The sequence below is a fragment of the Protopterus annectens genome, chromosome 13.part0, assembly GCF_019279795.1.
Source record: "Protopterus annectens isolate FY-2018-M chromosome 13.part0, PAN1.0, whole genome shotgun sequence".
NCBI classification, from domain to species: Eukaryota; Metazoa; Chordata; order Ceratodontiformes; family Protopteridae; genus Protopterus; species Protopterus annectens.
This window is the reverse complement of record NC_056747.1, coordinates 243,532,815-243,560,387: the sequence shown is the minus strand read 5'-3', so window position 1 is coordinate 243,560,387 and position 27,573 is coordinate 243,532,815. Positions and strand designations below refer to the sequence as shown.

General features: G+C 38.9%; 1 protein-coding gene across 1 annotated transcript in view; it reads left to right on the top strand.

The window, feature by feature from the left end:
• The window catches only part of MED16 (mediator complex subunit 16), a gene marked incomplete in the record, with an annotated part of 716,440 nt that overhangs the window by 40,312 nt on the left and 648,555 nt on the right, over positions 1-27,573 (top strand). Inside the window, 1 exon segment of the mRNA XM_044053797.1 lies at positions 11,172-11,376. Within this exon segment, the coding sequence (XP_043909732.1) occupies positions 11,172-11,376 (205 nt within the window).

Sequence of the window (27,573 nt, the reverse complement as noted above, 5' to 3'; positions counted from 1 at the left end):
ACTCTGGGGGGGCTGCAATACTCGGAGCCGCTATCCTTATACTATCCCATCCCATATCTTGGGATTGATATATAATAATGTTATATCCTGGGTATTATTGGCTAGTCATGTAAAGGCTCTTGCGCCATTAACCTAGTAGTTGCCTGTGAACCTATTTAGCAAACCTTGGATGATTTTTTAAGAGCCTCTTGCACCCCCCACTTGTGTATACTAACTCCGAAGCTGATTCTTTTTTTTTAAGCACCTATGGGAGTATTGCTGTTTTGACCTCTCAAGGTTTTAGATGTTGCAAGGTCAAATAATCGCTTGTCAGTTTAAACAAAATGTGATTATTCACAGTGGACTCTTACGAAAAACATTTGTGATGTACATATTGTATATATATTGCCATTTGATCATATGGCCTTCATTGTAGTTTAAGTACATTTTCAAATCTTCTTTCTCACAGATGTTCTTGTTGGACTACAGAACATTTTTTTTCCTTTCATTGAATATATAGAGACTGGGATTTTAGATGAATAAAGAACACAGAGGTAGATGGGTGACGTATAATCTGCTTGGAAAAGGTGCCTTAATAATCATTTAAGAACTCACTTTTTTAAAAATTGTGCTAATAAAACTGGAGCACATAGAGGCATTCAGTAGGCAAAGGAATTGTAGAGTCTTCTCTATTCTCAAGAATTACAGAACTCCAGTACCACTCTGTGTGGGAGAGAAACCCATATGTCAATTCAGAGTGTATGAGGGCAAAGTCATATGTCTTCCTGGGAACATATTTTCAGACATTCCTGACATTACAGTTCTTATGGAGCTCGTGTGCTCGCTTTGATTTACAGTTTATCTTCTCTTTTTTTTCTCAAAAAGTGGCATGATTGTTAGTTAATACACAATTTCCTTACCATTTTATCCTTGGGGAAGAGAATGGCTGTTTTAGAAGTAGTCCATTTATACAGGTGGTACTGCTGTACTTCAGAACGGTGTTCAAACACTGTTTCTTACCCTTTGGGTGTGTAGCATTGCTGCTGGACAGATGTGCTACCTTCTGCCTCTGCCATCATTTACATTATTGCAGAGGAGAACAGTAGCAGATGATCGCATGCCTCCCACATGGGAGGAGCAGCATTGTCCAAGAAGGACACTGCTGCTTATCAGTGGTATTACAAGTCAGAATAGTGTTAGCAGTTCCACATGTCACCGTTGGGATTAGTACAACTGCCTGGCAGATGGTAGAGAGAGATGTTGTCACTGTTGTTGTTGATCGTTGTATTGCTATTTTTAAATCTGGTATACATAATGGTTTTCCAGTATAGGATTAAATGTAGTTGATGTTCTAGGACTGCAGTGCATAAATTATGGAAAATTGTTATTATCCAGTTGAATATAGCAGTCTATGCAGTCTGGGAATCAACTTGGGACCTTAGGCATTTGCAGGTTATGCACTGATCCATATGTGTATCTCGGGGTCAGTGTTACCAGTCGGTCTGCTAATACGTCTTTGGAGAATGGTAGGAGATTAGACCACCAGCAAAATTGCATGCCAAAATGGGAGGAAGATGCCGACTTCTCATAGAAAGCACCTTAGATGCTAATCGGACCAGTGGTCCAATTAGTGTCAGCCAGTAGCCTCAGTTTCTCCAACACTGTCAAATGCAGTTGTATTTATAACATTGCATTTTAATGTTGGCTTCTTTGCAAGTTCCCATCATTTTTTTTTCCTAGCAGAACAGGGTCTTGTTTAATAAAACATCTGTTGTCTACCTCCATGGTAAGAACAGCAGCAAATACTTTTAGGTGCCCACTGCTGAACAGTTCTGCATTTACTTTTTTTTTTTTGCTTTGACAAGGTAACAGTTTTAGACAGTGGTTCACAACTGTAACTTTTATCCACACTGCTTGCAAATATTGTGGAGGTTGGAGGACTGTTTACCAACTGCTAGCTTGTCAGTTCTCCATATAAGAAGCAGCAACTTTTCAGTTTAAACTTGCTGTTGATTTAAAATTAAATGTACATATAACCCTTACTTGAAGTGAAGTTTTGAAGTTCAGTCATCAGAATTCTCAAAACCATCAAAAGCCCTAAGTTTGTATGTCTTCTCCGGTTAGGACGAATAACTGTTGATAGCTGAGGAGGGAGAGTGACTTTTATTCATCAGGATAACAAACTTAAAAGCACCCTGAGTAACGCACACAGACCAGGTTAGTGCATTAAAAATGTGCTTCTCCACACACTCACAAAAACAGCCGGATTTTGTCTTCCAGTCCCACCCTCTGCTTTTTTAATAATATGGTAGGTTTCCTACTTTTGTTTTTCTGTCTGATGAGTGAAATACAGAGATTTTTTCCCCTTTCCTGTTTCATTTACAGAATGCAGACCTACACAGAAATTATATACTTGTGTGTGACTAGACAGGAATTTTTGGGGGGGTTTAAACTCTTATCTGAGAAAAAATGTGAAGTAATAAGACAGTTGATTTCTTTTTAAATAAAGTTATAAAAGGTAGTTGTGGCAAAACATAACTGTGCTGCAGTTAATGGATGGTCCTTTATCAGATTTTCAGCCTGTTCTTATTTATTGCAAATTCATTTCCTTAGCAGTTCTGAAAATGTGAAAGTGGGAAATGAAGAATCCTTTCATATTTTTCTAGCCCATGTCTTGTCACTGTTAGTGTTTAAAAGGAAATACATGTCTGACGTGCAGGGATATTACTTTATATAGTTTAAAAGACCATCCATCCTAAAGGTGCTTGAAATATTTTAGTAGTGCAGATTGAAGGGTCGTTCAAGTAAAGCAGTAGTCTTGAATGAATTCCAAATCTACTTGTAAAGTTTGCTTTGATGCGTTTGGTCCAAGAATCGCACACACAGAAAAAGAAAAACAAGAAAAGCTACACATGCCTAATAATTAAATAAATGGACTTTGGGGGTTCTTTTTCCCTCTGTGTTCCTGCTTACTTTAACACTGATTATATTGATGATTACGGTTTGCTTTTATAGTCATGCTGTGACTGTATTCATTTATACAGTTTGGAAATGCTGTTAAGTAATTCATGGTAGAAATAACTGTTTGATTTTTGAGCATGATGTACAGTTTAAAGTAGCGATATTTCTTTTCAAATAAGTTGAGATGTGTACTGCTTGGAAAGTAAATGCCCAGTTCATTTGAGACTTAAGTATAGGATGAAAACTTGGTTGTCTGTGAGCATCCCCCCGCCCGCCTCCCAAATAAATATAGTTTTCGATCAAGAGACGCTGGTGTAATGTAATTTCATCTGCACGTTTTAAAATCCTTATAAATATCCAGATGTTATGAATTTTTATCGTAAATGCCTCACCTTAAAACATAGATGTATGTAAGTAATTTTCATTATCTGCTTTAAGCATATCATTCAAGACATGGAAATTTTAATGTCAGCTATTGGGGCAGACTTGTCAACGAGGTAAGTGCTTACTAATGAGAACTGGTGTGGTATAAATGTATTTTAGGATATTTTTTCTTTTATAGATGGGTATTATCTTTTAGTCCCCAGAATTGTTGGTTTAACAGGTTTAACTATGAACCGAGTGATATTTAGTGAACAAGAAATGTGCTCTTGGCAATGTCAAGAGTAGTTAGGCAAATGCAGTGAGTGTCGCATATTTATCAGTGAATGAGTGAACATTAGAACTAATGTTGAGATTACAAGTCAGAGAATTCAAAGTTTCGGAATGTGAAGTTGCCGTGCTGTGTGTCTTTGTATTTTTGTTTCAAATCACCTTTATTGACTTTAGTTGACATTGTTCTTTCCACATAGTTGTAAATAAATCCGTAAACTACTATACATGAGCAACAGTTTTGAACTGGATTTAATCTTTGCATGCAAGACAGATTGTAAGATGATCAATCATTTGTGTACAACACTACTTCTGTAACTCAGACGAGCCATTGCCAGACCATTCTACTGTTTTAATATTCATATTCTTATTTCATATTTGTGAAACTTAAAACTGCATCCTTGTTAATCTCAATTGTTGTTCTGTTAAGTAATATTTAAGGGTATTCTTCTCAGTGAGCTGCATCTGTTCCTTTTTATTCTAAATGATCCCAACTAAATCTTATTAATCTCTCATCTTGACCAGTCTGTAGCATTACTTTCCATGCATTCAGAGTCGACTAATATTCACTTTAAATTTAAGTGATCTTATTAAAACACAACATTTGCTTGTAACTTTATATAGTCTGCCCTCTGAACTGATATTAAACCTTTCTGATATGAGATGTTAATATTGGTGCTTCCTCTCCACCTGTCTGTGTGCACTCTACCATCTGTCAGGCAGTATATTGTCTACGCTGTTGCCATGCGTTATGCAAAATTCAACTTTTTGGCTGCCTCTGCCATTCCCAAACCAAGGACTTTTGTATCTGTGTGTTACAATGCTTCAACTGAATAATACAGATCTACTAAATATTATGTCGCTATAGAGAAGACAGTCAGTCTTCCTTAATAGAAAATTTCCCCTTGTGTTTTTTTTTTTTTTTTTTTTGTATTTTGTTAGTACATAGCATTAAGAAAAGTTCCAAGGTCTCATAAATCCCAACCACAATGAACCAACTGTTTCCTCTAGAACTGAATCCTACACAGTCCATCTAGTTATAAGGTCTAATCATTTTCACCTTCCAGTATGTTCTGACTTCATACACAGTCTCTCAAGTTAAGAAGTCTAATTACTGTCGTCATCTTCCAGTGCATCATTACCTTGACTACTAGCCTATCTTGCTTCTGCTGCATTTCGCTGGATTCATCAGGTCTGGTCATGCCATAGCCAACCATTTTTATTTCTTACTTTATAGAGAACAGTTGTATAACTTGTACAATAAACTTCATGCAGCCTTCTATTGACCCTTGTCAAGTGTAAAGCAATTTGTCATGGCTGACTGTGAAAAGAACTTTTAGTTGTCAAACAACATTTCCATTATTCTCTCTTATAGGTTCATAGCCTAGTACCAATCTATGAACCTGTCGGCCCTAGGGCCTATACAAGCCTAGCCATAACAATTCCCTGGCTATTTCTTCCCAGAATATTTACTTCCCTGGTCCCCTGTCTAGCAGGGCGACTGACATGATCCCCAGGGTGAATTTCCTATCTCACATCGAATCTTCAAGGTTCCTTTTGAAGAGGGCCAAAGAGGCACTCAGCTTGACATGTATGGGGAGTCTCTGGGTCAGGAACCTATCCCTCCAGCATGCTTTGTTCATTGTGATGACCAGATTTAGATCCCTGGAGCGTGTAGCTCTGAGAGATTGGGATTTCTTTAAGTGTAACATGTCCAATAGCACTGGGTTTGACATGGCCTTGTATGTTAAGCAGAGATCACCTCTGAGCAGGCGATATGTGACAGAGTATAGCTGGAGTTTTTTAAATAGTCAGCATAGGGCATCTGCTTTAGGCCTGTGATTCTTTTAGTGAGGTATTTCTGTGGCCTTTCCAGTTGTTGCAGATGTCTTGTGAGGTACATACCAAAAACGGGGAGTTGAACTCTATAAATAGGTCTAATGAGGGATGAGTGCATTGGGACAAATGACCTCCTTTTTTTCTGGATGAAAAGCCCTTAGTGTTGAGGTGTGCCACATAGAAGGATTTCCTGACTGTTGTGGCTATGTGGTTATCGAAAGTGAGACCACTGTCCACCTGTGTCCCTTATCACACTTTTGGTGTTTAGTGTACTGATACTTATGTGGTAATTCATGGGTACATGTTTTTTCCCAAAGGGGATAACTATACATTTCTTGGCATTGAGCTTGAGCCCATGGCTCTAGCACCAAGCATCTGTTTCTGCAAGGCCCTTTTGTAGAATATCCACATCATTTGGGGATTCAATAATGGCTCCCAGTTTGCAGTCATCTGCGTACTTTAACTAGTGTCCCTTAGTGCTGGCCTGTACTTCAGAGAAGTAGATGCCCAACAAGAGTGGTCCTAGGACTGAACCCTGAGGTACTCCGCTTGTCACTTGTCTGGAGGTGGATTTTGAGTTGACTACTTTTGCAGTGTGGGTTTTGTCAGTAATCCCTACGTCACTTGATGGGTTGCCAACTGGCTTAATGTCCAGCTTAGTAAGCTTATCTATGATTCCAGAGTGGGAGGTGGTGTTGAAGCACCCTTCCCCCACTCTCCAATCCTCCAATTTAAAGCAGCTTTCATTTTCATTAAAGGTGCCCCCTTAGGACAAGACCTCCTTCCCATGGAGTCTTTTACAGTTTTATAAATTTTGATTTGGCCTGATCTTTTTAAATTGTAGTATTTCATATGTTATAAATTTATTTTTGTAAGGGTGATATTTAAAAATAATCATGCCCCAGATCCATGAGTGATATCCATCTCTTTTAAGAGCATTAGTTGCCTGCAGGTCTGCAGTTGATGTCAATTGGGAGTTCACTTGTACAACCTCATAGTTATGGCTTTTGACTACCTGCCTCTGTATTCTTATAGCAAATTTCTTCAGACCACATATGTGACTTGCCTTCCAATGTACAGATATGTTGCTGGCCCTATATATGACTTTGTAGTTTTCAGCTGTCAAGGGGTGCACCCATCTGCAATAGTCATGCAGTTTTATTTATAAAACATTGAATTTTCCAGATGTGTTAATTCAGCCTTCCATTATTCTTCAATCTATTTCTCATTTCATCATTATCCATTTGCATTTATAACTTTACCTTGAAATTTTAGTATTCATCATTTTAATTTCTGATCAGACCCTGTATCCAAAAATCCTATTTCCTTTCATGTACTCTAATAGCTTTTCATAACACAGTTTTACACACAGTTTTGATTAAAAGAAGTTATTAATAACTGTGCATATAAATTTGAATTTGAACTGGCACTGTGTAGAAAAAATCCATTAATAGCATTAATGTTCTAGCATCTGTCACCAAATCTGTACTTTCTTTTAATTCCTGCAGTAAATTTGTTACAAAAGACCATAAGCATTCACTGTTAAACATTTAAGTTTTTGCTTCATCCATTTTATAAATGTGTTCCATTGATGGAATCATAAGCACACTTGTATTCTCCGTGTAATGAGGGCAAGATCACAAAAAAAAAAAAAAATGGGAAAAAGAAAAATGTGTTACATCACTGGCTGTATTAGTACTTAAGACAGTGCATACAGTTTCCAGATTGCATCCATGGGTTCTAATGTGTTGCATCTACTCAACTGCTATAATCAGTCTTACATAAAATCCTTAAATCCTTAAAAAAAGTTCACTTTGTACTTTCCTGTTTTGCATATATAAAATTAACTTTTTTTTAACATAAAAGTACCTTAATTTTAAAGCAATTAGATGCATGTTTATGTTTATAGTTTATCCTGTATCTTTTAACTTTTGCAAATTAGAGCTGTTAAATAGGTAAGTATACAGTGCCCTAAACTTACCTAAATTACCCAATTAGTAACACTCTGCAAAGCAGGAGAGGCATGTTTAACCATCATTCTCAAACTGCAGAAAAAAAACCCTGTGTAAACGTGTGTGTTTGTGCACATATACAAAAATATTGGTTTAATTGATCTTCAAAGATCTCTAATATCCAGGTCATTCAGATATTAAGTCATGGAGACGTCATTGGCTAACTGGTTATGTTTACAATCATTACGGCAGTTTATTGAATGTAAAGTGAGAGTATCAATAAATCTAGAAACAGATTCTATACCAAGGCTTTTACAATTATTTATGTGCGTAATTTGATGAACATTGAACATAAACTGAGCATGTCACCCATAAATAAATCCCTACGTGATGAATTGCTTTCATTTGACTCAGCGTTTTGGAATTACTTTATAAGGGTTAATGGAGAATCTTTGTCAAATGAAAGTAAGAAACTTACTAAATTCAACAAATAACACCACATTGTCATTATATTGGAAATTGTATACCTGGAAATTCATACATAGAAGTTTTTATACTCCACACAAGATTGCACTTGTATCCAAAAGTAAAGAAACAAAATGTTGGAGATGTGGTGAAATTCTTGAAGCTAACTGGGTTCATATGTTCATTGAATGTAGAACTCTTACACATTATTGAAATGACTTTAGACATTTTATAAAAGGTTTGTGGTCAGATAAGTGCCAAATTACTAGTTCTTTAATCTTATTTAATGTACCTACGCCAAGTGTAATTCCCAAACATCACTTACCAGTTCTTTGGTCAATTTTAGCTATTGCCAGAAAGATTATTAATTGAATTAGAAAAATAAACACTATCTTATGTTTGCTGATTTTATTAGACTAGCAAAAAGTGTATATGTAAAAAAGAAATGCAAACCATTTGCTATAGAACATCTAATGTAAAACGTAAAAGAATAGCTTGGCAGAAACTGCAAAACGTATTCGATAAATATTAATAGTACCCGTTGATGAAGCTAATGTTTGTCATGGATGACTGTAGTGTAAATAGTTGTTTGTTCAGTATATATTGTATGTTTTCAAATATATTGATTGTTAATGTCTAATGGAAAAATAAAGTAAAACATTCTGAAGGAGAAGTCATTGGCTTCCCATAAAAGTAGAACCACCATTTTCTGTCTTGACCATTTTGTTCATCTTCCTTGTCCATGGGACTCATATTATCCAATATCTTCCTGGAACTGAACCGTTCCATTTCCTGATCATCATTATCGGTTATCTGTGGCGGTTCTTTCAGGTTAGCCCTTTTCATCTCACAACTTTGAATACATAATGATCTTGAATGATCTCTGGGGAAAATACTTTAAGACTATAATTTATATTCTTTCCACATCTATAAATTGTAATCTGTGTTGCTGTGCATTTTCAGAAATATCACATCTATAAACATTTTTCCTTCTAAAATTGCATGTCTTTCACAGCTGTTACAGTTGCCTCAGTCGCTCCATCTCAGGCCGTAACACTTCCTTTTCATGCCATGACTCAAACTGAACAATAATTATTTTCAGTTTACTGTATTTCTGCTCAGACAAAGTTGAGGGAGACTTGTAAATTCTTTCCATTCCCAGCATCTTGTTTTTCAAACCCAGACCAGAGTGTTGTCTATGTTTTGAGAAACTCCAGACTGTTTACCTCTTCCGTTTCTTAATAATTACTGATTAGTGTAAACTAATTGCCATATGTCTTGACTACTTTATCACATACATCATGCACTCTGCTTATTGGTACTGTGGTGTCGTATTGTTCATGAAGTAAGCCTCAGTTGTCAGCATCACAGACCACCAGCTTTTTAGCATAACCAACCTGCACCTTGATGGGTGTCTCAAGTATACCTCTCAACTGTCCCTGATTTTGACTCCGATTTTAACCCTGTCCCTCTTAATTCCTCCTAAAACTGGTGACTTTTGGAGGAAAGTTGGTGAATTGCACTTAATGAATAGTGACAATAACTAAGAGTTGTAGATTTCTTTTACTTCACAAAATGTACATTAATTCATATGCTCTGATTCTGTGAATGCCTCAGGTTGATAGCACTAATATTTTAAAAGTGGCCCTGATTGTCCCTGATTCTGTTGAAATTTGTCCCTGATTGGTTGAGAGCTATGATCTCAAGTCATGCAAAATTCTTTGCTATGCTATTTAGGTATCCTTTATATTAAGACCTTTTCATTTTCAGGATGGGCCAAAGTTTCTCAATATACCCAGGTCCCATTGCTACTACTTCTTCCAAAACTACATAGTCTTGCCTTTTCTCTTTCTTTAGACTTCATAGTATGTAGGACGGTTTACATACTGGTAGTTGCGGCCTTAGGTCAGCTGGTGCCCTAGGCAAAAGGGCTCCACGGTGCCCCCCACCACACCACCCGGTGCCCCCATCCTGGTCTACCTACACCAAATAAATACTGGAAAAGCACCCCTACTACAGCGGCGCCGTAGGTGGTCGGCTAGTTGCCCTATGCCTAAGGCCAACAATGCATACTGGCATTGTTAAATTTTCTCAAAAGTACATCATCTTGTGAAAGAGAACTAACTAACTGCATGAACTGCCTTGAGATGTTGTGTATCTTTGCATTTTGAGCTTTGAAGCAGGTGATCTGACTTCATTCCTGTCAGTTTCCACCATACCTGTCAATCTCTGAGCAGTAAAATCCTATCACTGGCCTTTAAAATCATTATTTTTCAGAATTATAAGGACTTCATATAGTAGGCCACTCCCCCATAGGAGGAATAAAAGCTTTGTACATTTTCAGTTATTTAACAAATTGCTTTTGTTTAAAACATCCTAACTTATGGAGGAAATTGGTATATTGAGAAGAGCAAGGCTAGACCTGATCACAAAAAACATAACTTTTGCAAGGTGCGTGCCTCATTTGTGTATGACATAACACCTCACACCTCAGCCTGAAGTGGATTACTTTTTCAGTTTCTGTTTGGCAAGCTCCTCATACTTTTTCATTCTGTTAACCATACATCTTTAACCTGTACTGCTGCATTTTGCCTTTAGTGCAAGACAGTTATCATCACTGCAAATCCTTATTTTGTTGAAACTGTTTTACTGCAACTGTTCTGTCCGTCTATGTTCTTTTTTTTTGCATAACTATCAGGCACTTTATTGTACATTCTTACATGTGACTGCTGCTACACTTTGTGTGCTGGCACACACACGATCTCTGTCTTTTTCTGTGTCTCAGCGCATTAATTTTGCAGAATGCAGTGAATTGCAGAATGCAGTGAAGACCTAAGTGCCATTCCTTCACTGCCTCACTTTTGTTCATTTTATTGGTTGCACGATTTAACTAGTGCTGTTGCATCCCTTCTGCAAGTACTCAGTGTTATGTTTTGATGCTTTCAGGCAGAAAATGCACTCATACTCTTGTAATGGAGTGTCGTTACAATGTGATGCATAAAGTTACAACTAGAGGTACAGTAATGGCTGAAGTCATTAATAGTACACAAATCTGATGGCTAGTAAAAGGAATGCAGTTCTGATACAGTAAAATGTTTTAATGTGGCTTATTGTTGTCCTTTAAAGCTCTGCAGTTTTTGACTGTGTGTGTGTGTGTGTGTGTGTGTGTGTGTATAAAATATGTATGTATGTATGTATTTGTCCGTGTTGTTCTATGCAGCTTTGTACCAAAGTCTGTGTGTGCTGACCTTTTAACATTGAGTAATCTACAAACTTGACAATTTCGCCAAAACTGCTGTGTGCTTTGTTTTGTGTTGTTCACAGCTTTGGCATTAGCATTCCATGATGGCACGGTGCACCTTGTTCATAGATTAACCTTGCAGACCATTGCTGTGTTCTACAGTTCCCCTTCTCAGCGTCCTGCTGATGAGCAAGGCATCAAGCGACAGCGAACATCCAGTTCGTTGGTGCATTTTAAGGCTATGCAGCTGTCTTGGACATCTTTAGCACTTGTTGGCATTGATAATCACGGAAAGGTAATAAACAATATTTCTCTGTCATTCTTCATACTCTGCATATTTTGTGATGTGGTACTTTTTGTTTTACTCAGTCACTCCACAGTAGCTCAGAGTTTGCTGATTGTTAACCTCCTTATCAAGAATGGTGGTGCATCCCCGAGTTATTTTTTAGAGATCCATTTCTAAAAGCATACTTGAAGCAAGTTTAAGTGTAATGCCTACAAAAATGTCAGAATTGTTCTTCATGCACAAATCATCATAATTGTACAACTGTTGATATTGCAGCTCATAAATCTTTTATAATTGACACTAACCACAGGTTTTATGCAAGGTTTATATATTTTTGAAACAAGTTGCAGTATTTCTGTAACCATATTTAGACATCTATTATCTGTAGTGTTTTTTTCTGGATGTCATATTTAAAATGATACACCAGCCAGCATTTCGCCATGTTCTGTTACTGAAGTATTGACCCAAGTTTGAAAATAACACATTTCATAATCTGAGAAATTAAAATAACACAGCAGCCGTGCTACATAGGTCATATATCAGTGGACAGTGTATCCTGCTTGGTAGCAACTTCAGAATAAGTAACCCATCATGATGCTATATTCTGTTGCAGAACTGTTGACACGGATATAAAAAAATGTCATATTTTAAAGAGAAGCTAGACTGATGCATCTTTACTTGTTCAGTACATACGAGGTCATCTGTTGGGGCCAGTTGTACTTCGTGAATCCATTTTAAAAATATCTCGCTCATCATTTTGTCATGCAACCTTAAACATGAATATTGACATATGAAAAAAAATTATCATGTGAAACATGTTATACTGGTAAGTGCCTGCAGGCATACTTCACAGAGGTCATTTACCTGGACCATTTTGTCTGGACTGAAGTCGTCTTCATGATGATATCTCTCCTATCATGTTGCCATGCTCCTTTTGTAGGGCTATTGGCACAAATATGAAAAATATCAACAATTTTCTTCATATGAAACATGCAGATCTATAGAAAAATTGTGCTGCAGAAATTAATATGCTGCATCTTAAAAGTTGAAGAGAATTTTAGCTTTTCCATACTTCTGTTATAAATTCTTGGTAATATATTGTAGAAGCAAGTTTAAAAATGACAGCCAGCAGTATTATGGTGCGTATGTTATATACATTAAAGATGTGTGCATGATTTTGGAGTAATTTGTTGGGGATGACTACTAAACTTAATTCTGCACAAAAATCTAACTTAGAATAGGGCGATAACTCAAACTGAAATAGCAGGCATAAAAAATAAGAGGTGTTTAACAAACTTCATTTGCAGCACATGACAATGTAAACCTTTAATCAGAAGACATTAGTTTTACAGATTTCTAGCTGACTGTAGTAATTGTGGATGTGTGTATATTTTTGTTTTGTTTTTTGTTTGATTTGAAGCTCCGATGTATGCGTCTTATAAAACAACCAAACGCATGCAGTCTGTAAACTAAAAATTATTATCAAGCGTATTTAGTGTGCAGAATCATACAGCAACTGTTAAGTATCTTTTTTTTTTGTTCTAGAAATGTTAAAAGAAAAAAAAAAGGATGCATAACATTATGACTTGATAAACTTACTGCTGTGCATTGTATGAAGGAGTGAATCTTAGTGGGAGGTAACTGAAGTCCGAGGGAGGGCAGGGTGTTCACTCACAAATGTACATCTTGTTCTATGCATGTTTTAGACCGGCTGATTTGGGCTAGCTGTAATGATGCCATTATACTTCCAGTTGAAATTATTCATTTGTACACGCCTACAGAGCAGAAGACTACAGAACAATGCTAGAAATACAAATGACTGAATTTTTTAAAACAAATTTGCATTGTGTGGTACTGCAGCATACCAAGAAGTGGTTTCCCTGCCTAGTATTTCACAGTTGTAGTAGGATATGTATTTGCTGTTGAGGGACATATTTTATATCCAGGTTTTGTGTGTATGTATGTGTATATAATGCTTTACTTTCAAAATGATGAAACTCACCTTACTGCCATTTATATGGTCGAGGGTAAAGGTGGAAAAAGGCAAAATTGAGAACGAAAATCCTGTCGACTGTGAAACGTCGACACGTAGCTTGTGTTTGGGGTTTTGAACAGTGGTGTTTTCAGTTGGATCGCAGTACAGTGGGGATCAGGAAAATTACCCTCTTCCTCACTGTAGTGCGATCTCTCTCTCAGAATATATAATTTGCAGGGGGATTCCCCCCTGCAAAACACTATAAATGTGTATGCCTTGATAACAGTGGTGTCTTTTTTTTTTGTTTGTTTTGATGGTGAGAGGTCCAGTAACTGTGAAATATCGACATTCCGAGCAGTTGGCTTGACTGTTTTCACTGTTCCAGTTCAGGGATGTGAACATTCATGGTTAGGGCTTTCACTATTTTGATAGTAAACCGTATATATAGTGTGTTTGAATATGTACATGTGTATAGTGTGTGTGTGTGTGTGTGTGTATGTATGTATGTATATGTATATATATATATATATATATATATATATATATATATATATATATATATATATATATATACACGCACACATATATGTATATATATACACACTTGTTTGTATGTGTGTAACTATATATACACGCGCAGACGTTTTATGTGTACTCATGCACTGAGTTAAATATGTGCACATATTAACACATACAGAGGCAGAGAGAAATTTTCTTGCAGTAACTCCTCACACACACACACACACACACACACACACACACACACACACACACACACACACACACACAGCCAAGCATTTACAGACGGATGTCTCATTGTGAGCAAATGAATGAAAAAAAAATACATACAGGTCAAATCTGTGCATGTCTTCGCCTCTCTATACCACATACCTCTTAGTTGTCCCTGATTTTGCCTCATGTTTCTGCTCTGTCCCTTGGAGAAAATGTTATTTTCATACTACTTATTGTTCGTAAGAAACATGTTGATGCAGAATATGCTTTGCAGCCCTTTAGCTGAATATGGTAATTATAAACGTGTATACTTTTTAAAATTGTTTTCTTTGATTTTTATGTGAGTGAGGAAAAGTTTTCCCTGACTTTTGGGTCAGTGTCTCCCCATCCTTGTCTGTTTTGACCAGAATTTTTCTTAGGCAGAGAAGTTAAGTATGGGTGCGTGCACCTGCACATTTTCTTTCTCTGTCAACACACACAAACTTTCCCACACTTGTTAAACACAGCATTTTAAGTGCTGTGAGTAGAGACGGGGCAGTTAAAGTGGCAGTGACAGCTCCTTGTAACTGCTATTGCAGTTGCTTTTTTATGGGTCTGTATTACTAGAGCGAAACTCCTTTTGAGCGAATACCAAAACACTGACATGAATTGCGCGAACTGTGAAAATACCAAACACACTAAACCGCAAAATCTTTAATCTCGAACTGTCAGTTGGCCAACCCCACCACCCGCTACATACTACCTACCCAAACAAAATAAATAAACCACATACATACACTAACCAAACCCTACTTCTAACCCTAAAGTAAAGCACCAAAACCCTACTTCTAACCCTACACTAAACCCCATATACACAATTATCTATGTACTATCCTTAACCCCTCCCTAACCCTAAGGTCCGTAACTACCACACACTTTTCCTAAGAAAATATACACAAACAAAATAAATAATTAACATACATACATTTACCAAAACCCTACTCCTAACCTTACACTAAATCTTACATACATAAACTATCTATGCACTTACCTTAACCCGTACCTTAACCCTAAGGTCCGTAACTATCGCACACTTACCTTATGGAGCTATACCACAGACAAGGCCAACCATGGTAATTCGACATTTCCAAATTCGCTGTTTTGGACATTCGCTGTAATGCCGGTTCGTGCAATACGTGTCGACGTTTACGGATTCGCTTAAGTGGACTTTCGCTCTTGTAATAGGGAAACCTTTTTTATACTGGTACACTCTAAAATAGTCTCATTTAACAATGTGGCAGCCATTTAGTTTTCTCTCTGTTCCTCATGGCGGCTTAATATACTGCCATGAAGTCTTGGACCTATTGCCTGTCTCTCTTTCTATAGTAATACCCTGTTGGAGGGCATGTGTTCTCCAGCAGGGTATTGTAATTCAGTATTGCCCTTTTTAGAAAGGTAAAAGTAGAAAGATAATTTGAACATGCAAGAAATGGTAAAGTACATAACTGACCACCCCTTTGTAAGCCTCCATTTTCCTGGAGCTGTTCATCCTTACCTGTATCCACGATGTTCTGAATGTTAGATTTCTGACTAAAATGTTAATGCCCAATATGCCACTTAGAGTCAGACTGAAGAAAATGTGAGCTCTTTGAGCCAGTGATCCCATCGTCAACGTGGATTTCTGAAATTCCTTTTGAAGTCCCCCAAATTCAGTAACGTATGATATGATAGGAGATGGTGGTTGTAATCTTGTTATTAAAATATTCACTTTCTTCTTACGAATGGTTCTTGGTCATTTCCAGTGATTGCCAAATAATTGAAAGATTTTGTCTGTTACTCTAGTAAGTAATTGACCGCTCTTAAGGAGGCACATGGGTTTAATGAGGACCGTCCATCCCAAACTGGGGTTAAAGCTATCACTTACCTTATTTAAGTGCACTTTTTCATTTAATAGACATTTTGATGTGTGAAGGGGACTGGGCCTAGAAATAATCGGACTTAATCTCACCTCAGATCAGGACCAAAATTTTGTGGATCAGATCAGCTTCATTTTGATTATATTTCCCAGATGAAGCAGTTCATACTGGCTGTGTTTGAGCAAACCGTGATACAAGGAAGTAAACGTTTTGTCAAGTCTTTTTTACCCTCTAAGTATTTGTAACATGCTTGTTGCTTGACTTTGTCTCTCACCTCCAGGGCACATTTCCCTTGTCATCTTGCTTTCTACATTAAATGACTTTTGAAATCTGTATGTAGGAACTAGAGAGCACATTTGATATACAAGATGTTCTTTTGTTTACTTGATAGCAGGCTTAAGCAGCCCAGCTGAAGCATACATATATCATTCAGATCACTTTCTTTACTTTGTTCATTTAGTGCTGTGAGAAATCTTTAACTTTATCAGCCAGCAAGTTTAGCTGTGAGAATAAATTGCTAGCGTGATACATTGAGTTATACATGTCCTTGTTTTTTAAGATCAGAATTCATTGATTATTCAGTCAGAAATGAATGTGTTCATTTGCTGCTGTGAATGGAACCCTTTTAGCATTGATTCAGTCTCCATTGTGAAAATATATATGCAACTGTGTAACTGAGATATTAAGTGAAAAGAGTCTGTGTGGGTGCGCTATCTGACCAGGGCTCAGTAGATTGACATGGAGCCTTAATTTTGTTGTTGTCGTTGCTGTTTTGATCCTTGAGTCTTTTATCCGAGTATTTATTCCGACTTTTTTTTTTGCGTCTCTGACAGAACTTTCTCATTGTGCTGCAGGTGGTCCAGTCCAAGTGTGATGAACATTCCCGGATCCCTGTCTATCAGTTCCATTCTGGTTAGCTGCTTCATTGGCCCTGGTGCAGTATACGTTCTTACACCAAGTATTGAGTGCTGTGTTGTTGTTCAAATGGCCAGTCTTTCCAACCCCTTTCTTGGACGTCTCCTGCCTATGTTCTACTGCTGAACTGTGTCGCCACTGAAGAGGGTGGACCTGTTGTTTTCCCTCAGACATGACTGAAATGACTAAACCTTAAGGTACTGGATTTTGGAACCCAACCCTTATGTTCAATCAAAAGTCATTTTCCTTAATACTGACACTGCTTCTCTTAACCCCACCCATTTGTAACCTTCTGTTCATCAAGTGAACAGTCTAGTTTTTCAGTATCAGCTCTCAACCCTTGTAGTTTTACTAGAAGCTTTCTTTTGTGCCGTTAAAACAGAGGCCTTGTTGAAGTCCTACAGCTTCTTGTATATCACTGTGTCATAAACATTGGTGAAGTTGAAGTAGACCACACCTACTGGTGCTGTTCTATCACCCAGTCGTTAAAATGGTTAAGATTTTTTTGATAGATTCTTCTGGTCATGAACCCCTTTCAGCTGTTGTCTTGTAAGAAAGAAACCAGCCTTTCCTTTGGGATTTGCACTGTGATTTTCCTGCCATTGCTCTTAGAACAACATTCCTGCAATGGAATGCATTGTTTTGTATCTTGCTGCTAGGCCTTCTCCGCACCTATTACTACTAGTTGCATTTCCACACTATTAATTTGTTGAGGATTTCCATTGGTGACTTCTACAAGCACATTGCTCAGATTTCTGATGTCCTAGGAGATGTGGCTTTTTTGAATATTTGTCAGAATGGTTGGCAAGTAACACGTACTATGAATTCACAACTTTCTTGCAGTCTTCTGAGTTGATGTTTTCTGTGACACTTTTATGCTGTTCTCTCTCTTCTTCTTGATATTTTCTGACAATGTGCAACGGTCCTTGAGGGTGTCAGCCATATAATTCAAAAGGACTCCTTGTCTTCCTAATGGCAGATGGGAAGTGGTATTATCTGGTCCCAGTTTTTAGCCATCTTCTATTAAAGCAGTACACTAACCCATCTAACTGTGGATGGTCCACTGAGAATTTAATAACTTAAAGCACTGACACATTTGGTGCATTATTTAGTCCTTTTGCCATTTGGTATTTCCGTAGATATCCTACTTTAGAAAGTAACACTAACTTCCTAGCTGTAGATTTAACATCTTTCTTGCATATGGGTATAATGTTAGAGTATTTACTTGTATAGTCAGCAGTAAGCAAGATGTTTTGAAACCCATTGCTAGATTTTACCAGTGGCCTAACAGCATCCGTAGTAATATGTTCAAATGACAGTTCTGTGGTAAACATTTGAAACAAAAGATTTTTAAAGTCTAGATGGGGCTGTCTTCTGGAGTATGGGGTGTCCAATACAGAAGTTCTTCTCTTTCTTCTCTTTCTTTATTTTGGGCCAGTATAGGATAGGATCCATGTTCAAATGGTCAGTCTTTCCCAGTACATTGTTGTGCTAGCTTCATCACCAAATTTGTGAAAGACTTGGACACTGACAGTTGATGATGTACTGTTCGTTCTGTTGTGCCTTTTTAAAGTTTGTCCAGGTTACCTGGAGTTCACCCAGCTTCAAAGTTTTATGCGGGTCAGCCTTTGTGAGGTAGAAGGCACTGTCTCTTCTCATTCTAACACAAGCACTGGCGTCTCAATGTCTAACTCTCCTCATAAAAAAGGCAACTCCTATAGATTTTCTGTAGTGTCCATTGCTATTTTAGTTTACTTATTTTTCCGATTTCGTACTAGAGACTATTGCTCTTTAAAATAATAAAGATATGTGGAACAGAAGGAAAAAATTAGTGGTGCAGATGTGTGATGCAGTAGAAACTGTATAACAGAACTTTTCTGTTAGTCCCACTTTGGGAAGAAAATGCATCTCATACCAATTTTAACACAGTTCAAATGTGCTTTCAACCAATTTTATTATTTCTGGATTCATAGTGGAAGACGTCTTGGCTTCTTCAGGCTATTCTAGAATGTCTTCTCCTTTGCTACAGCACACTCCTCATAACTGCTGTTCCAGGCACAGACTCACCCCTGCATAAAGAGGCCAGTGGGGCTGTAGTCCTCCATTGGTTGTTCTTTCTTACCAATTACCCCTTCAAAGTATGTATATTTCTTTCATGTATATCCTCATTTGCATGGTAACAGGAAGTTATACAAAATGCATAATTTGCATAACTTCCTACTTCCATGTGGTGGTGTTATCATTGTGCTAGTACATGGTTTAGGGGTCTTGTTCTCTGCAAAAACACTGGTTTCAGTAGTTTATCTTTTGCTCTTGTGTGTAATTAATGTCAGTGCATCTGCTGTAGCGTGTACTTTGATGCTTTCTGTGCAAGAAGGGTTTCACATGTAATTGGTTTCTCATGTTTTGGATCTGAGAGATTTGATAGTGTACTCTTCAGTTTTTGTTGAGCATAAGTCCTTAGTGTTCCATCGGTCATTCTGTGACTGAGTGTCAGACTTGTTTAAACAGCTGCATTACAAGCAGAGCGGAACCAGGCTAGAAATGCCGTAATCAGTCTGTGCACATCCACGGGGATTACATTTTAATCTCAAGAAGTCTCAGCTTTGCCTGCTATGATACTGTGTTCCACTGGATATTTGCCTGGATCACTTATAGTGTAGTAGCATTCCTTTTGTGCTGTATTGTGTCAGAAATGGTATCCCAGGATTCTCCAGTTCCTAATCGTAGAGGTCACGGGGGAGGGGGGATGATACCTTCCTTGTGAGCCACTCCACCTGCCTGTCAAAATGTGGATGCTCTGGAAGGGATACATGTATTTAGCCTGTGTTATTCTGATTCCTGTTGTGTGACTAAAAAAAGTTGTATTATGTGTAGCCTCTTGAAGACTAATCATCATCTGCTGAAGTTTGTACTTAAGCAGGACTTTCTGTCTCATGCTGCATTTAAGGAATGCCCATATCCAAGGCATTGCACTTTGCACATTTAGTTTCTTGACTTGTCTCTCAGAGCTAGTCATTCTGGGCCGTGATGCTGTGTAAAGAGCTTCACTCAAAAAGTTTGTAGTCTGAAATGGAAGGTTTTCTATATATGCCCAAGGATGCTGTATGTTCTTTACTTCTTCTACTTCTTTACTGCCATGAAGGATTGGATTATTTAAAAGGACTGTGCGACATTAATTTGTGTTACTTCATAGTCAAGGTGCAGTTATCAAATATTTCTGATTTTCATGGTGACATAAATGAGAACTTTTGGGGTCTCTCATAATTTTCTTTCTTTTTCCTTACGCCATCATGGACTGTGCTGCTGGTGAAATTTAAATTTTGTGCTGAAAAATGTTGCACTGCCCCCTTTTGAGGTAGCCAACTTGGCAAATCTGAAATCCATTTTCTGGAAAACACACTTTCTTATAATGGCAGCTTTCAGGCATTGCTGATTTCAGAGTCCTAAACAGTCTTTCGGAAGTCAGTTTTGTTTAATTTTAATGCTTGGTATATTCCATTAGTCACCACCGTAATCATCCTGATCCAGTCTAATCAGTTTGCTTGAATTCTTGGAGGAAGAAAAATAGCAATAGGATTTTCTACACTTGGGCAATGTACATACGAAATTTCATTTCTTTCTTTAGAGATCAAACCCTTAAAAAAAACTTTTGGGAAAAACCATGTACCTATGAATTACCACATAGGTGGCAGTACACTAAACACTGAAAGTGTGTTGAGAAACTTAGGGGCATAGCTGGACAGTGGTCTCACCTTCGATAACCACATCGCCACAACAGTCAGGAAATCCTTCTATGTGGCACACCTCATCACTAAGGGCTGTTCATCCAGAAAAAAGGAGGTCATTGTCCCACTGTACTCATCCCTCATTAGACCCATTATAGAGTACAACGCCCCGCTTGGTATGTACCTCACAAGACACCTCACAAGACATCTGCAACAGCTGGAAAGGCCGCAGAAATACCTCACTAAAAGAATCACAGGCCTAAAGTAGATGCCCTGTGCTGACCATCTAAAAAAACTCCAGCTATACTCTGTGGCATATCGTCTACTCAGAGGCGATCTCTGCTTAACATACAAGGCCATGTCAATCCCTGAGCTGTTGGACATGCTCCACTTAAAGAAATCCCAATCCCTCAGAGCCATACACTCTGGGGATCTAAACCTTGTCATCACAATGAACAAAACATGCTGGAGGGTTAGGTTCCTGACCCAGAGACTCCCCATACTCTGGAATAGACTGCCCATACATGTCAAGTAGAGCGCCTCCTTGGCTCTCTTCAAAAGGAACCGTGACGATTGGATGGGAGATAGGAAATTCACCCCGGGGATGACATCAGTCGCCCTGCTAGACAAGGGGTCTGGGGAAGTAAATATTGTGGGAAGAAATATCCAGGGAATTGTAATGGCTTGGCTTGTATAGGCCCTAGGGCCGATAGCCTAGTACCAACCTATGAAAAGATCACCAGGTGTGTGTGTACTTTATTTAGCAAGCACTGGGGCAGCCAGGAAACGTACAGAGCAGATGCTTTCTATGTCGTTTTCATTTTCATTTTCCATTTGCATTACCTTTCAGTACTCCTTCACTATGCTCCCCTCATGTTCATTCTTTAACATTTCCCCCCTTTTTTTTTTAAACATCTTGATGGATCGCATGTTAGCTCTTGATGTGTGATCCTTTGTTGGCATTTATATTCAGCATTACAAGGTATATTCTTCCCAGATCCAATACTAGTTGTGGTAGTGAAGCTTTTTGAGATCATACTTTTCTCTGTACTCTAGGTGGTTTCTGTTTGCCATTCTGCCCTGTACATATTGAGTCCTGCTGTAAGACCGTTTGTGAAGTAAGATGATACATATATGGAATATTTTTTCTAATTGCTTATTGTAAGTAGTTTTGGAGTTTTATGTAATCATGCCTTTTCTTTTCTTCAGACAGTCTTATGATAATCACAGTAATAAGTATTTTTGCTTCTATGTAAATACTTGTTGTGATACTCTTTGTTCTTTGACACCAACATTACTGCCCAGTGGGCCCAGGTACCCAAATCTCCATCAGTCCATTTACCCAGTTAACAAAATGTAATAAATTAACCTGCCGTTACTCCTAAGACAAGTGTATTTTTTTTACTGTGCTCAATTCCCCAAGTCTATCAATCTTTTATGTCTTACTGGGTCAAGTTCTGTTGAGGTTATCCACCTTTTTAGACTTCGGGATAATTTAAAATGAATTTTTTTTCACCGACCTTTAGTTTGTTTGTGAACTCTTTCTTGTACAGATGGTTGGAACTGTTTGGAAAGTTTCATTTGTCTTTTCTGGTACTGTTTGATGGGAAGTGGATCCAGGGCTTGGAAAGTATGCAAAAAAAATGTTAGGTTTGTTAGGGACCTAAAAATGCTAGCCTGTGTTATTCTGTCTTCTGCCACCAAAGATCTGATGGCCGGCCTGAGTTTCATAGCTTTTTTGTCTTACTATTCATGAGAATATGCTTCCATCTAGCTATTGGGATATCTGTGGTATTAAAAGGCTGTTGGCTTCATACATTTTCTTTTCTTTTTTGCTGTGTTTCACTCAAGCTGAACTGCGTTGTTGTGTCATCAGTGTAGCCAGGCTGTTAGAGTTCAGATGAAACATTTTCACCAATGGAATATTTGTTTTTACTGTAATTTTTTTCCTAGCCTTTGTTTACTTTCATGCATCAGTACTAGATGTTTGATTCTGAAAAACATTGTATAGCGAGTGTAAAACAAAACTCCATACAGATTTCCATAGTAAGTGTATTTTTGTAGCGCCCTGGCATGACATTCCTGATGGTCTCCATTGCAGTAAATAATAACCAGAGAACATTCAAGTCAAGTGAGTGTGAAGTCTACAGAACTGTTTAGACCAGAAAAAGTTGTATGTCTGGTCCCAGCCCACCACAGTATTGGCAAAGCATGCAGTTGATGCCCCATACAAAAAATGTGGAAAGCCCCATAGAGAAGAAATATCCGGAGGCTGATGGCAGTCTGTCAGAGGGAGAAGGACCTCTCCGTCTCAAGGGTATTGGATCCAACAGGGCTGCCTTTACAGCCAAGAAATCTGCCATGCTTTTGGATGTATGCATATCCTACAAACTGAATGAATGTATTTTGTTGTTGTTTGCTCTGGAGGCTTCTGTGTGCTTCAGGATCTGATGCTTGAATTATAATTAGGATGAGAGCACTATTACCACATTTTTTTGTGCACAAGGAAATTAGCAATACTTGGATCCACGTCTCTGGTGTCCACCCACCAGCTGAGTCCAACAATGTGGTCCCCATATCCAAACATGGGGTAGTTCAGTCCAAAATAAAATGGATATCTGACTTGTCGCATCCTGGCTGGCTTCTTGTCAGGAGTTTTTCAGGTCGGTCCAAGACTTTATGGAATTTCTGTGAAAGAGGCATCCAGTCTCTGAAGAACAGCCTGTTGTGTGGGTCCTTTCTTTGTAAATGTAGAGGGAAGGCTTAACCCTGTAAATTCTGATACCTCTGACTCAGAGACAGATGAATTGATCTGTCAAGACCAAATGTCCTTTCCCTTCCTGTATGCATCTGACACTGAGGATTCCTTATCCTCTATCTCCATTATAGATGTCTTATTTTGGGTGAACCCTTCTTAGAATGAGGGAGAACGTCAAATTGGAGGTTGTTTCCAAGGCACAGAAAGTACTGTGAGCTTCTTAGCCTTTCTCAATCTGCACAATTATCTATTCCTCCACTTTGAAGATACTTTTGCTAATGAATTTTTGGGATCGTGTTCTCAAACTCATGTACCTTGGAAACTTGACCATTTTATTGGGTTAGTGACTCCCTCAAGTACCTTTACAGAAACTGTTTGGTGGATCTAGCTGTGATGCCCTGGATTCCAGTAAGAGAAGTACTGTGTCTCATACCAGCAGTATTCTGCCCAGTGATAAACAGAACAAGAACTTGGACAGTTTGGGGACAAAAACATACAACACTGTTACCCTAACCTTCAGAGCCCTAAATTGCTTGACCCATATGTTAAATAGGAATGTCTCCTGAACCAGCTAAAGGAGAAGGCTGAGGGGAGCTAAAGGTCAAGGACCTGAAAGGGAACTGGCTTAATTTGTATAACATCACAGCCCAAGTTCTTTAGCATTCCATTAAATGAGCTTGTGATGCTGTGGACACATTTTGCAGAGCAGCAGCTATGGGGGCAATGTTAATGAAACATGCCTGGCTGAGTTAACAGACCTTGCCAAGACCATAGGAAGGTTGAACTCGGAAATGCCTGTATGGAAAAGAAGCTTTTCTTTGGGATGCCTTGTCAAGGAGGTGTATAAAAGGAAGGAGGCAAAAAGAATGACTGAAAAAAGCTTTTCTACAGATTGTACATGCTTCATTTCTTACATAGGTATACAATATATTACCCCACAAACTAATGAAAGAGCCTTACTGAGGCAAGATAGAGAAAGCAACCAAAGGGTAAAACAATCCACAAAAAGAAGCCATGGCAAGCAGACTGTAAAGGAAAGCCTGGGAGCATTCTAAGTCAGTATGTAACAACTGCTGTCACTCATCCAGGCTCATCCCTCACCCACCCTTTCCCACTTCCCCTTGTATCCCCTCTCTCACCTCTCCTACCCAACAAAAGACAGGAGGTCAATTAGACCTCTACATGAAGCAGCACTTCAGATTCCAAGGCACAGGTTAAAGCTACAAGTTGCATTTTTTCAGCTAACCAAAATGTTCAAGTATCAGTCCAGGCCTAGGGCCTAAGTAGTTATGCTTCCTCCATGCTTAAGCTATAAAGGCCTATATAGTGAAATACCAGGGGTAGAAAGAACAAGTCTTCTACTCTGGACTTTTCCTGGTTCCAGAAAAGAGTGATCTTGGAGGCTCAACTTAGATCTGAAAAAATATTGCACATTTCTAAAAGTCTTACATGTCAAAATATTATTGCAAGACCATCTACAGTTCCTCCTCCTTGTGAGCATCCTGGACATAAAGGATGCCTAACTTCATATACCCATAGCCAGGATGGGCAGACTCTTTATCGCATTTAAAAACTGAGGATGTTAGGTTGTCCTATCTCGCCTTCATTCTTACATGTGGGTTCGGAGCCGATCCTCGGCTCCAACTCAGCCGCTTACAAAAGCTCGAAGTCTTTAAGTTGGCTCATGGCAAGGTAGGTATCCCATAATGCAGAGGTATCAATCCCCAGATCTCATTTGCCACTTTACGAGTTTAGAATTGCTCTTCTTGGCCGTGGCTAAGGGAACTTTTTCATCTGTGTTTTTCTTGCATTTGTACTTGGTATATAGTTGGATTAGTTAGAAAATACTTAAAATATAATTAGTATATTAGTTTTTACATAGTAGTAAATATTTGGTGTTGTTTAATAGTTTCGCTATTTTGTCAGCAGTTTTGGCCATCGTTTTTCCGCAGGCCTGTGTGTGTGTGTTTATTGGTATCCCGTAGTGGTAGCTTAGATTTCTGAGCCTTTTTTCGGCTGTTTATTAGCTTATGTAGAGTATTTGCCATTGAGGTCATTCTAGTTTAGTCCATTTTCCGATTGATATTGTGATTTTCCTACACGTGTGTATATCTGTGTTTAAGCGTAGGTAGCTTAGCTAACTGTTTTTTGGTGTGGCGTGTTTTCTCTTATAGCAGTCTGTTTTTCATTAGAGAACTTTTCTAGTTGTGTATTCTTCCCTTGTTCCTCATTGGGCTAGGCCCGTTTAAGTTAGAGGAACTAGTCTTCTTATTGTTCTGTTGCTTTCTCTTCTGCTTTAGCAGGACTAGAACTGCTTGAGTTAGAGGACTTAGTCCTCTCCTCTTATTACTTCTCCCGTTTTTGTGGTCTGTCTTTATTGCCCCTTTAGCTGTGGTCTATTTAAGTTAGAGGATCTAGCTAATTCCTCTTCTATTGTTTTTTGGTGTTGTCTGCTGCTAGTTAGAGTTGTCTAGTATGTCTAAAGATAAAGAAAAGGATCATAAACCTTTGGGTTTTAAGAAGTGCCAAAAATCAAAAAATGTCCATAACGGATGAGCATATTGTGTGTCTACTGTTTAGGGGCCATTCACTTACAAGAGAGCTGTACTTTTTGTCATGCATTTAGCTCTAGAGTCCTTCAAGAAAGGAAAAACAAGCTTATTTTGAAAGGTCTCCTAAAACCATATTTTGAGGAAGCGTTGGGTACTTCTTCATCCTCTCAATCTGCAAAGCCTTCCTCTAGTCAAAAAGAAAAGACTGCTAGGGGGCCATCTGCCAGTGTCCTCAGAGAGCTTTGGACCTCCTGAAAAAATATCTAAAACTATTAAGACTTTCACCTCATCGGCTCCACTGCCTTCAGAGTTGACTGAGGTCATTACCATTGATGAGCCTGTATCAGCCCCAGGAACTTCGGAGCCGAAGAAGGATCTTTCAAATTGAAGGTGCCGGGGCTGGCAAATTTGCTGTCTGCTCCTGCCCAGCTGGCTTTGGAGCCAACCAAACCTTTTACGTCCACCACTGTTCCTCCTCCGAGCCATACTGGTCTGTTGAAGCCAGAACATCTAGTTCCTCTTTTAGTAGAACCTTCGGCACCCCCTGAGGCCTTACCAGAACCGATATCTGCTCTGACACACACACTGCCATCCGTGGTGCCTAGGAGCCGAAGTTCACCAGTTGGTCCTGAGGGAGATTCTCGGACCTGAGCCTCCTCCGTTCCGAGTCTATCTCTCGGTGCGTTGGCTCGACTGAGCTCTGTTCCTACATTTGCTTCGGAGCTAATTTCCCTGGAACCGAGGGCTACCTCTGCTTCTTTGGAACCGGTAGTGTCCCCTGAACCGGCAGAGTCTGCCTTCAAGATGATGAGGAGTGTGCTGTCTACAGCTCTATGCAAGGATGCTGATGTTCTTCCCCCAAAATCACCGGCCCCTGTCTTGGAGCCATCCTATCCACAGGACAGCAGAGATCCGCAGCCTCGGGAACCCCTTTTGGGGGGGTCCCCATTCTTCTGAGACCTCCCCAGAATACCCTTCTGAGGAGCCTCCTTGGAAGAAAACATGCAAGAGGAAGCATATAGACTCCTCTGATGAGTCCGTCACTTTGGACACTGACCTCGAGGAGTCAGAAGGGTCCCTAAGGTTATCCTCTGATATCTCCTTTGTATATATCCTTGAGATCCTGATACAGAGAGGTGGCTGGCCTACCATCACCCCTACTGATGAGGAGTCAGTGTACCTGAAGGCTTTCGGATCTCAACCCTCAGCCTCTTGGGTGTCTCCACCTTTCGATGACCTCATGGAACTTGGTCAGTCAAAAGGTGTGGGAATCACCTGCCATCATGGTGCCAGTCCCTAGGAGGCCAAACAAATTTTTGTCTTTCGGATCTCAACCTTCAGCCTCTTGGTTGTCTCCACCTTTCGATGACCTCATGGAACTTGGTCAGCCAAAAGGCGTGGGAATCACCTGACATTATGGAGCTAGTCCCTAGGAGGCCAGACGAATTTCTGTCAGCCCCCAAGGAAAAGGATTTCTTGATGAAAGGTGTGCCGGTAGATACTATGATGGTGGCAGCAGCCACCAAGAAAGAGCTTACAGAGACATCCTCATCTGTCCATCTGCCAAACAAAGAGTCTCGAATGATGGACAGATATGGGAAGCATTCATAGGTTGGTACTAGGCTGTCGGTCCTAAGGCCTACA